At 40.3% G+C, this 11717-nt stretch overlaps 2 protein-coding genes across 4 annotated transcripts in view; one reads left to right on the top strand and one right to left on the bottom strand.

The window, feature by feature from the left end:
* RHOQ (ras homolog family member Q) overlaps positions 1 to 1288 on the top strand; it is a 35006-nt gene extending 33718 nt beyond the window's left edge. Inside the window, exon 5 of the mRNA XM_055119921.1 lies at positions 1067 to 1288. Coding sequence (XP_054975896.1) covers positions 1067 to 1222 — 156 coding nt within the window. The 3' untranslated portion in view covers positions 1223 to 1288. The remainder of the gene's footprint in view (positions 1 to 1066) is intronic.
* A 139-nt stretch (positions 1289 to 1427) lies between these two features.
* PIGF (phosphatidylinositol glycan anchor biosynthesis class F) overlaps positions 1428 to 11717 on the bottom strand; it is a 34875-nt gene continuing 24585 nt past the window's right edge. Inside the window, exons 6-7 of one of the 3 annotated variants that reach the window (XR_008627192.1) lie at positions 10376 to 10632; positions 1428 to 1747 (exon numbers count right to left, since the gene is read on the bottom strand). Coding sequence is in view for 2 of the 3 variants with exons in the window: in XM_004611985.2 (XP_004612042.2) it covers positions 1634 to 1747 (114 nt within the window). In the remaining variant the exon portion in view is untranslated. Of the gene's footprint in view, positions 1748 to 10375; positions 10633 to 11717 lie in introns of those variants that run through there. The other 2 variants (XM_004611985.2, XM_055119922.1) reach the window with 2 other exon arrangements.

The raw sequence follows: 11717 nt of genomic DNA, 5'->3' as shown, positions 1-11717 counted from the left end.
TGGACATCCTTCTCCCCCACTCTTTTCCGATCTCTGCTAAAATATCATTTCTCAGCAAGACCTTGCCTCATGTGGTTTCCTTCTGCGTCTCTCCTATTTCTCTTCAGACTGCATATTGTTTTCTGACATTCTTCCTCTGTATTGGCTCCTAATCTTCACTTTAAAGTGTAAGCTTGGGGAGACATAGGTAAGGCACTTACCCCCGTACTCTGATTTGAACCCCAACATCACACATGGACTCCTGAGCACTGCCAGGAATGGTTTCTGATCATGGCCAGGGGTAGCCATAAAAGCCAGCTTCCCCATCCTTCCTCCCCAATGCCTCACACTCACCCCGCCTTGCTCCATGAAGTGTAAGCTTTGAAAGAACAGGATTGTGACTGAATTGTTCCCTACTGAATTTTCTTCTCTGCTAAGTCAAAGTGCTGGGTAAATTTTCACTGACTGAATTAATGGTGTTCTCAGGCATGGGTCTGCTCAGGAGCCCGGAGGCTGCCTGGCACCTTCTCTTGCCACTCTCCCCCTCATTACTGTCCTGCTGTTCCCTCAGGCTCCCAGAGGACCCCCACCCGGGGCTTAGCATCTGTGGCTCCATTTGCCTGGGACCCTTCCCCCAGGCACCTCTCAAACTCCGCTTGGTTGAGTTTTCCTCCCCCGGTTGCCCCAGCTGCTCATCTCCCTTACTCCTTCCTGCCATTTCTTCTTGTCCATCGTTCCTGAATTCCCTTTCTTTGTGTGGCTCCCTCCTCTGGAAGAACTAAGCAGCCATGAGCATCACACCATGGGACCCTGACATTTCCATCCAGTCCACTGGTATATCCCTAGCATCTAAAACTGTGCTTGGCATATAGTAGGTACCCGGTAAATAATTGATACATTTTTCATAGAAAAATTCTGGAAGGCTAATCACAAGTATTTAAGTACCTATTCTAGGGTATTGTGATTGTGGATGATGACAGCATTTTTTTTTACACTGCTATATTTTATCATTTTCCATTGGAGATTGTGTTTGCATCATATCAAATTTTAAGTTTCATGTGTGTGATTTTTTTTCTCTCCCTCCCAGATAGGGGCGTGCTGCTATGTGGAATGTTCAGCTTTAACCCAGAAGGGATTGAAGACTGTTTTTGATGAGGCTATCATAGCCATTCTAACTCCAAAGAAACACACAGTTAAAAAAAGAATAGGATCCAGATGTATAAACTGTTGTTTGATTACGTGAGAAACATCTTCGTGGCAAAGGGACAGGTCTGTTCCTCTTAGAAGGCACCTGAAAGGCTACAGCTGAACCCAGACCTCTTAACAGTGATGCAATTTAAACTTGAAGGAAGCAGAGCAAAACAAAAACAACCCTTTCCTCAAAATTCTGTCAAGTTCATTGAGAATGTTTTGTATCGGTCTAAGAAGCAGCCAATAGCACTCGAAGCCACAATCTATGATAAACATTTTATTTCAGCTAGAAGGTACAATCTCTCAGGGTTTCACAGTTAAAAAATCTACAATCACATCATAGTGTAACTACATAAACAAAAAACAACAGTGCTGTAAATGGGACTGCCTGGCTTAGACCAATACATTTCTGCACAGTCTTTATGGAAACCTGCACAAAGAAATATCTTCTCTGTGCTCCAGATTAATTGTTCTTGTATGTAAGATGCTTTCTATTCCAGTATATCCAGAGTGGTGAGATGACAAGGCCAGCCACGTAGCCAAAGGTCGCTCCCAGTGTACAGGAAATGGGCCACGCCTGAGAAGAGAACCAATGAGATGAGGAGAAGAGAACAAATGTTTTCTTATTACTTGAGCACAAGTGTAACCTAAATATTTCTATATTAAAGTTTAATGTGCTTTCCTACAGAATGCCAAAAGTGTAGTAAGGTCACAGATCCATTATCATGAACACTAAAAATGTACACATTTTAGTTAAAATGCGTGAAACTGTAACCAGGCTTCTGGCAATTGTAGAGTTAGTTTGATGCTCCCCAAAATGCATGAGGCACATGCGAAAATTACAAATTAAAAATTTGGGTCAGACTTTGCCATAATTCTGGACTCAATGTAGGTCTCTGAACCAGTTGGTAATTTGGTAAACAGTTTTAGTTTCCATATTGGCTTTGTATATCAGATGAAAGGAGAAGTGTAGATGCTGCGAAAAACACAACAAACTTATTTTAAATTAATTAGAGAGCAAAGCCCTAGAATTCAAGCATGCTACATGAAGCTTTGAGCAACTGCTTCCTTGATAAAACAACGTCACCTGTGGATAGATTTTGGAACCAGCGCAGAAGCTGTAGAACCACAATGTATGTATGTTCTAGAGTATAAGTTAGACAAAATACTGGCTTCCAAATACCTGTTTTCTCCAGCTATATTATATCATCAAGCTAGAAGTAAATAATATTGATTTATGTCACCCACAAGCAGTGCAATTTGGTTCCTGGTGAAAGACTGCTTAAGAGCGAGAGGGGGAAGGGGTGGGAGGGAGAGAGAGAGAGAGAGAGAGAGAGAGAGAGAGAGAGAGAGAGAGAGAGAGAGAGAGAGAGAGAGAGAGAGAGAGAGAGAGAGAGAGAGAGACAGACAGACAGACAGACCAAATTGCAATGTTCATTATGAAGCTTATTTGGTCCCTGGAACCAATCCTAAGCTTTCTTTGGGGGAATGGGCCATAGATGTGTACCAGAGGCGCACCATCACACTTACCTGATTAAGCCTCCTTGTTTAATGTGTATCTGCCTTAGTTCAAAAACCACGCAACAGACAGCAACAGTAGATAAAAGTTTCAGTGTCAACAAACTACTACAGCTCAGAGAAGCAGAACTAATCCAGAATCCCCCTCACAGCTTTTCCTACCTTCAAATGTGGTGTAGCCCTAATGGATAACATTGTCTCTGGCAAGCTTCTGTGGATTTCCTTGATGAAAGGTCTTTCTATTGCACAGATTGGGTAATGAAACACTAAACTTTTATACTTGAAAATGACAGCCTTAAATGCTCCTAGCAGTCACAAATCTAGGATGTACTGTCTTGTATGTAAGCTTTGTAGAGATTTTTTTTTTTTTTAAATCCAAGCATCAGTCCTCCTGTGGAAGAGTGGGGTCTCCTGGATACCCTACAGGAGCTTTCTCCACTGGACATGGACCAAGATTTCTCCGTGGATTTCTCTTTTCTCCCAAGAAGTGGCGGCTCACATAACGTGTCATGACCTTATGTATGCGCACATGGAAGCATATCTAATTCTCTCATTTATTTTGGTCTGCTATTTTAGATAGAACTGAAAGGAACTGTATACACCAACTAGCATATATTAGTTAAATTGTCCAATTCATGGTATAAAAGAATTAAGAGAGTAAAGTATTACATATTTCCAACCTGCCTTTGGGGGTTTGATGGGGATTTGTTTTGTTTTGTTTTGTTTTGTTTTTTCCTCCTCAAATTCACACCTCAGAAACTCTTCACACATGGTTTACTAGGTAATGAAGTTAAAATTTAGAATTTTTCCTGTCCTAAGAGAAATGGACTAAGTGTCTGGAAGTATCACCTCTGGGTGTCCCCCTTTCTGGGTTGGGCCTCTGTTGATTCCTCCATAAATACTGGAGGCAGAACAGATACACGGTCAGTCCCATTTATCAACTCTTGTGATTCCTTTTCCTCCTCCTTCACTATAACTATAGCTAGACATCACATTTTTCAGCTTCACATTCTTAAGATGGTAAATATTGTGTACATAGACTACTACAACTCTAAGCAAAGATGATTGTCTCATCCAAACCTGAGGTGCCTTAGGTGCTCTATTGACCTTCCTGGGGTGTAGAGTTTCCCGTTGCTGATTAAGAACCTTTTCATTGCTTCGGTTCTTTAGTTTCTTTTTTGCAAAAATACTTTCTGCCCTTTAACTAAAAACAAAACATAATAAAACAAACAAACAAAAAAAACAACCAAAGACTTGTTTTCTATTCATGAGTGGAATGTAGAAAAACTGCCTTATTTTCAGAAGCATGTCTTCTTCATTAAGTAATTTTTAGGTTTCAGTAGAAATTCAGACTTATCACTGGAACAAACAGATCACAGTAATAAAATCTTCTGGTCAATAAAGTACTTCAAAAAATCTTACTGATAGTCATTTTGTGAGGGAATGCAAATACAATGCTTCAAATAAGGTCATGTATGAACATAAAACAAGCTTTTTTTTTGCATATAGGTATTATAAAATTCTTAGAAATAATTCTTGGGTCTCTCTGAGATTTTCTTTAAGACTTTGCTAACCTCTACCCATATTCTAACTCGAAAGGTACATTTTAGGTTAGTCCTTGTTGAATTATATTTCCAATGCATTGAGCCTGAATTAATGGTTTTTATTGTGAATTATCTTAGTTACTTTAGGCATTGCTTCCATATGATTTTTAATTATTAATTTTAAGTACCAAGTCACTGGTTTGTTGGTTGTTGCTTTTTAAGTGATTGTTATTTTAACAGTGTCCCTTCTTCCTACATGGGGTTGCAAATAAAATAATCTGCATAGTTTACTATCTCTGGCCAGATTGGACTTCTTCCCTCAGTAGCCTCTCTCGACAGCCTCCGTCAGCTCTGGGGACGGTACTCTCCAAATGTCCTGCAGCAGCTGCCGTGGCCCCTCACCATCTGGCCACGTGTGAGCATCCACCTGTGTTCAGATGCAGCACTGTCTCGTGTGGGGATTATCCCAGGCCCTCAAGAACCTCAGTAAAATTCTCACTTGGGTTACTAAGTTCTATTTCAGTCACTTTCTAACTTCAGTATGACGCTTCGTCTACAAACACATAAACATATTTCCACATAAGTTCTTTAAACAGCTGCCATACTTTGGCTCCAAATAATTGCCAAAAGTTTAATATTGGTTAAAAAGGGTTGTCTTGGGGCCAGAACGATAGCACAATGGGAGGGGGCTTGCCTTGCATGTGGCCAACCCAGGTTTCATCCCTAGCATCCTAGATGGTCCCCCAGCACTGCCAGAAGTTATTCCTGGAGTGCATAGAAAGGAGTAACCCCTGAGAACTGCTGGATGTAGCCCCCCCAAAAAACCCAAACCAACTGTTATCTAGTAAGGGATTAGAGTTGGGAACACTTAATACTCAGCATCTCAAGAAACCCTTGCCACGAGCAAATTTAAAGTTTGGAATGACTGAAGAGTCTACTTGTAACAGGCTTCAAAAAACAAGAAGTCATCAATTGGAACACTTGTTTTTTAAAAATGATTTTTTTTAAATAAAAGGACTACTTCACTGATTTATATGGATCAAGAAAGGGAACAGCAAAAGGGTACTGGAGAGGCTGTCCACTAGTAATACTATTTCCTTTGACCTTAAATTGCACTTAAATGTTTTTTAACTATATACTATGGCAACAAAATTCATTACTGATTTGTCAAGCACTCCAAGCATAATCATGCATTTTCATAATTAGATCTTATAGAAGAATCTCCTTATCTCACCATCAGATCTTCCTATTTAACATTTCTCATAATACAAATAGATTTATTTTCTTTTAATGGCATCTTCCGTTGGACAATTCTGCTGCATTACTGTATTTCTCTGCATTCTGGTGTCTGAGGTGGCTGCCTATAATCACCAGTTTCAGGAAAACTCAGAACAAAGACATGTAAAGGAAATCATTCAAAGGTGCTAGTCACTAAAGTGATCGTCTTCTATTTATCCATTTTAAAAATGAATTTTAAAGGTTATTTAGTCACTAAATAAAAGGAAAAAAACCTTATTGCATAATAAAATATACAATAAGTATGAAATTACTGAATTACTGTGATAAACCAAAGCCTATTTACAAAAACAAGTAACTACATAGTATAAAAAGGTCCCTAGCTTAAAGCAATACTTTTATTCTTTCTCTAATCAAACATTTCCTATACTTTTTATCACTTAAAAGTGTTCTCTAAATAATCAGCATTAACGAAGGCTTAATATTAGAGAGTTCAGGTACCAATAATTAAGTTTTTTTCTCAAGCAACATTCTAGCCAAATAAGCTAAAAATCCATAATAAACAACATAGATATGTATGTTATCTTTCTAAAATCAGTATTATTGATTCAAGAAAGATCTTTTAGTTATACAAGATTCTTTACATGTGAAGATTCCATATTCTAATCAGGGATCACTATAAGATTTGGCTGACAATTTTAGGGAAAATGTACTCATTTTCTATAATACTCATTTAACTATAATACTCTATATTTCTCAATTATATTTTCAAGCATATTTTAAATACTTTTAGAATGAGAATGAACAACCTTGATTTTTGTATTAGGCATCTTGCCCATGCCATTTGTTAAATGTGTGACCCTGAGAAAGTCACCTGAACTTTCTGGGCCTTGGTGTCTCATCTACACAATGAGCCTTACCCTAAAACTCTCCTCTTAGGCTTTGATGACAGTGGCATGAATGGGTGCGCTCTGGTAACCCTCTCTGGCACAGCACACAGGCTGATGCATGTAAGCTATAAGTGATGATAAGCTTTCATTCATGGTCCTCACGCGTGTGCTAAACGCCGTCATGCTAGTCTAGAACACCAGAATCATACGCCTCCTCAAAAGCTGTCCCATAGGGTATTTCCTATTTGAAAAAGATCCTGCCCTATTTTTAAAATCTAAAAAAAAATCCTTTTGATGGTACAATAGGTAGTATGCTTGCACTGAATGTGACAAAACCCAGATTCAATCTGCAGCATCCCATATGGTCCCAAAAGTGACCCCTGAGCATCATCTAGCTGTGGTCCCAAAACAGAACAAAACAAATGACCATAGTCCTTGTCAAGACCATGCAAATGAGTCAGTTGGGCCAGCACTAGAGTCTCAGATGCAAGACCTACTAGCTGAGCCTTATCAGCTGGGACTACGATTATCATAATTATCTTCTAATGAACCCACCTTTTAGATCTCAAATCCCTTCATTAGTCATTCTAATTTTTCCCCATGCTTGAAATATACGTCATAATTTATAATACCCGTGGCATATTCGATATGCCAAAAACAGTAACAATAATGGGCCTCATTCTCCTGAATGCGACAGGGATGAATGAGATGTTACTGTTGCCCACTCAAGCAAATTGATGAGCAATGGGACGACAGTGATTTAGAGAAGAGATAGGATTGTATGGTTCACACCGAGAGGTAGAATGAGTGAAGCCCAGGGTGCAAAGGTATTTGGGATTGGGATTTTTTTAGGTGCCAAAGTGTTGCATGTGAATTTATTAAATTTAAAGATCTACAATGTACACATATTATCATGCCATTTAAATAAAATTCTTGTGTGGAGAAAGAAAGGCAATGCTGCCCAGCAGTGAAGGGATGGTGACATGGGGCCCTGACTGGAACCCAAGCAGACATGTCCCCTCCCTCTCTGCCCTCTGACATTTCTTGTGTGTGGAAACGGGAATGGAACCCACTTTGCACAGCAGCTGTCAGGATGAAGTTACTGGGCTGACAGTGCCAAGTCCTGCCTGCTAGAAGCATCAGAAGATACACGAAGGTTGCATTTCTTTCTATTCCGTCAAAAACCTCAGTCAGAAATGACACTTGTGTGAGAAGCAAACATCTTGAGCATCTCCAGAGAAAACAGAGATGATTTAACAATACACTCTAGCAAATGAAGGACTCCGGGTGGAACAAATAGACAAGTGACACTCTCAACACTTGAGAACTCAAATGGAATTTTTGTATTGCTAAAAATAGTAACCAATTTAATAGGTCATTACTGTATATAACAATTAAGCAGTAACTGTCAGAGGCTGAACTTAAAAATAATTCTATTTACTCCTCACTAGCAAGTGACAGATCTTAGATATCTGTTAAATTATTAATAAAGCACATAGTTTTAAAATTTTCATGACCAATTTCCTTTGCTCAAATTAACCAACATTTCTTATTACCCATTAATTTTCTGTAATAGAAAACTACTAGCTAGTTTTGATACAAGACATTTTTCAAATAAAAAACTTCATAATTATCTCATCTATAAAATGTTTTAGAGCATACAAAATATGAATAGATCATGAGTTGCTCTAAACGACTATCAAATAGTTAAATTCCAGTCTATGTAATACTTAAGCATCTATTATACTTACAGAAAAAGATATATCTGTGTATATATATGTATGTATATGTGTATACACACACACACACACATATGCTTTGTCACTGTGGTTTCACTGTCACTGTCATCCCACTGCTCATCGATTTGCTCAAGCGGGCACCAGTAACATCTCCATCGTGGGACTTGTTACTGTTTTTGGTATATCAAATATGCCACGGGTAGCTTGCCAGGCTCTGCCATTAGGACAGGATACTCTCAGTAGCTCTCCAAGAGGGATGGAGGAATTGGACCTGGGTTGGCCTCGTGCAAGCCAAATGCCCTACCCGCACATATGCTTTGTACCAAGTGAAACTAAAATAGTTACAGATTAGCTATTCAATTAGATCAGATGAAAAGCTGAATAGTAGTGTACAACTTTCCATAGTCCAAATACTTGCTTTGGCTTTAACTATCACTAAGTTCTCTCTAGTACTGGAGAAGGCTAATTGAGTTATGAGCAATTCTAATGCTTCTTTTCTTGCTAATAATTCAAGGAGAGTCATTAAGGCAGGGAACAAAAGATGATTTTAAGAAACAACAGATGATTAATAATAACATCCTCTTCTTCCCTCCTGAGACGGAAGGCTTCCTTATCATTACTTACCAATTATCTAAATTCATGTTCGTAAGTGGGGGAAAGAAATAATGTTTCCAATCAGAGTATATCTTTTGAATGGGCCTTTCTGGGAATTTATTGATAAACAAATTACACAAGGGGCTGGAGCGATAGCACAGCGGGTAGGGCGTTTGCCTTGCACGCGGCCGACCCGGGTTCAATCCCCGGCATTCCATATGGTCCCCCAAGCACTGCCAGGAGCAATTCCTGAGTGCAAAGCCAGGAGTAACCCCTGAGCATTGCTGGGTGTGACCCAAAAAGCAAAAAAAAAAAAAAAACAAATTACACAAAAAAAGATATGAAAGCACAACTAAACATTGTAATCTTATGTTTTGCCTTTGGAACTTTACACAAAGTCGTATGTATCAAGTGGAAAAATTAAACTAAAGCATGTAAAAATATTTTTTGAGGGGCCGGATCGATAGCACAGCGGGTAGGGCGTTTGCCTTGCACGCGGCCGATCTGGGTTCTATCTCTGGCATCCCATATGGTCCCCCAAGCACTGCCAGGAGCAATTCCTGAGTGCAAAGCCAGGAGTAACCCCTGAGCATCGCTGGGTGTGACCCAAAAAGCAAAAATAATAATAATAATAATAATATTTTTTGAGTATCTAGCCCACAGCTGACAGTGGCTATATGGCGATCCTGGTCTTGTGCTCAGGGGCCATATGCTGCGGGATCCCCCACCCCCGCCCGGGGCTCAGATGCTCCAGCCCCGTAAGCCCGACATTGATAAAATATTGAGCCAGGCTAATGCTGGCAGCAGATCCAGTGATGGTAACCTGCCTATCAGTAGATCCTTTCCACTGGGTTCAAAATTTTGATCTGCGCCCCAGACATCTGACGGATCTCATTGATTTTGGCGCCTTGACGCCTGATTATGCAGCCAATCATCTGGAATGGTGAGTTCATGAGAAGTAGCCTGAGCAGATGCATCCAAACCTGCCCAACAGACTTTCACCTCTGGAGAGCTGGATTCAATGCCACTGAATTCGGTGTTGCCATGCGTCAGAGGAAAATGAGACTGTTGCATTGCCAACTGGTGCAGCTTGGTCAAATCTGGCTGTGGAATGACATACTGTCCTTGAATGTACAGGCCTCTAGAGGTGGTCCCTCCAGGTGAGGGTTGAGGCACATGGATGGGTGGAGTGGGGAAAGCTCGCACTGCCGCTGCCTGTGCTGCACCTGTCCTGACCACCTGCAAAGATGACCTGAGAACTGGATGGCTTGGGCCAGTAGGGCATGGTCACGCCCTTCGGAGGGGACTCCAACATGAGCACGCACATCTGTTTCATACACTCAATGATGGATTGCGGGATGCCAGCAATAGTGATGGCCCGCTCAGGTGAACTGGGGAGCATGTCCCCTGCCACCTGGACCTGAGCCCCTGTACTCTCTCGTATTTCCTTGATCTTGCAACCACCTTTCCCAATGAGAGAGCCACACTGACTAGCAGGGACCACCAGCCTCGGTGACTGGAGGGTCGACTGGCCGCTGTGCTACTGGCCATAGAGTTGCTAATGTCCTCTTCTAGTTTGTCAATGATTATAGCAAAGGCTTTAAAGATGGCATTAGCAGGTCCAGCCAAAATGGTAATTCTCTCAGGACAATTCCCTTTTCTGAGATGTTGATACGTGCACCACTCTCTTCACAGATTCTCCTTTCTTTCCGATGATACTGCCAACTTCCATACATAAGTAGTCGGATGATGAGTGTGACATTTAATCCACCTTCAATCACACCGGTGTCCATGTTGAGCAGTATTCTGGGGAGCTGGACTCTGAGTGGTCAAGTCTTTGGTCACTGGCAGGGTGTGGGTGTGGGTGGAAGCCAAAATCTGCAGGTGCAAGGTGACTGAGGGGGGGAAGGGGAATGGGTGAGAAGGGGAAGGGCGGGGAGGCTGGCCGGAACAACAGGGGCGGGAGGGAAGGCGAGGACCACCCCCAGGCGGGCAGAGGAGGAAGGAGGAGGCGGGTGGAGGGCAGGAGAGGGTGCAGGCTGCTTAACACATTTTCAATATTATATTTTTGATAATAAAGCCTAAATATTAGTATCTTTTCTGAAATTTTAATTTATGGAAAGAAATATCCAATTTCAGAAAATATTTTATTCCATTATCTGTTTCTCTGGCAGATTCTGTCAGTCTCATAGGCCATACTAAAGAAGACAGTTTCCCTATTTACTTCCCTATATCACTTCTTCCGTGTGTAAGAATTATGAGAAATAAAACTAAAAAACTTTGCTAAAAGTAGTAAGGTGAAAGAAAATAATGGAATCTCAATTTCTCTAGTTCATTAGTAGGAAACTGTCTAAAAGGGAGAAGTGTAGGTGATTATCACTGAACAAATGATGATGAATTATAGACTAATTCTATTCAAGCTACCAACAACATGATTTTAAACGGTTATATGAAATGGAAAACAGTTTCAAACACTCTAAAAACCCAACTGCAAAGATAATTAAACCACAGTAATCCAGTCAAATTAAACTTTTTAATGAAGATCAATACTTGTTACATATTTAAATTAGCTAGCTAAAAGTCTTTTTAAAAAGCCATTAAGATGGAAACTCTATACTCCATTTACAAAATCTGATATTGCTGATCTGGGTCCAGTTCATCTCTTTTATTGTAAAAATAAGCACTAATGTAGAAAAATAAGTCAGGAGCTAAAAGTCTGAATAAAAAAAAATGTATAAGTGAATTATAAATAGAAATATACATATCTACATATAATATATATATATTTGCTTTTTGGGTCACACCCGGCAATGCTCAGGGGTTACTCCTGGCTCTGCACTCAGGAGTTATTCCTGGCGGTGCTCAGGGACCATATGGGATGCTGGAACCCAGGTCAGCTGCGTGTAAGGCAAACACCTTACCCGCTGTACTATCTTGCCAGCCTCAAAATATATTTTTTATACAAACCAAAATCCAGATTTTACAAAAGAATGTCTGTTTCCCCTAATTTCATTTCTATATGTGCC

Source organism: Sorex araneus, chromosome X (assembly GCF_027595985.1).
Source record: "Sorex araneus isolate mSorAra2 chromosome X, mSorAra2.pri, whole genome shotgun sequence".
Taxonomy (NCBI): Eukaryota; Metazoa; Chordata; class Mammalia; order Eulipotyphla; family Soricidae; genus Sorex; species Sorex araneus.
The sequence above is the reverse complement of the archived record's forward strand: the minus strand, read 5'-3'. Positions and strand labels throughout refer to the sequence as shown.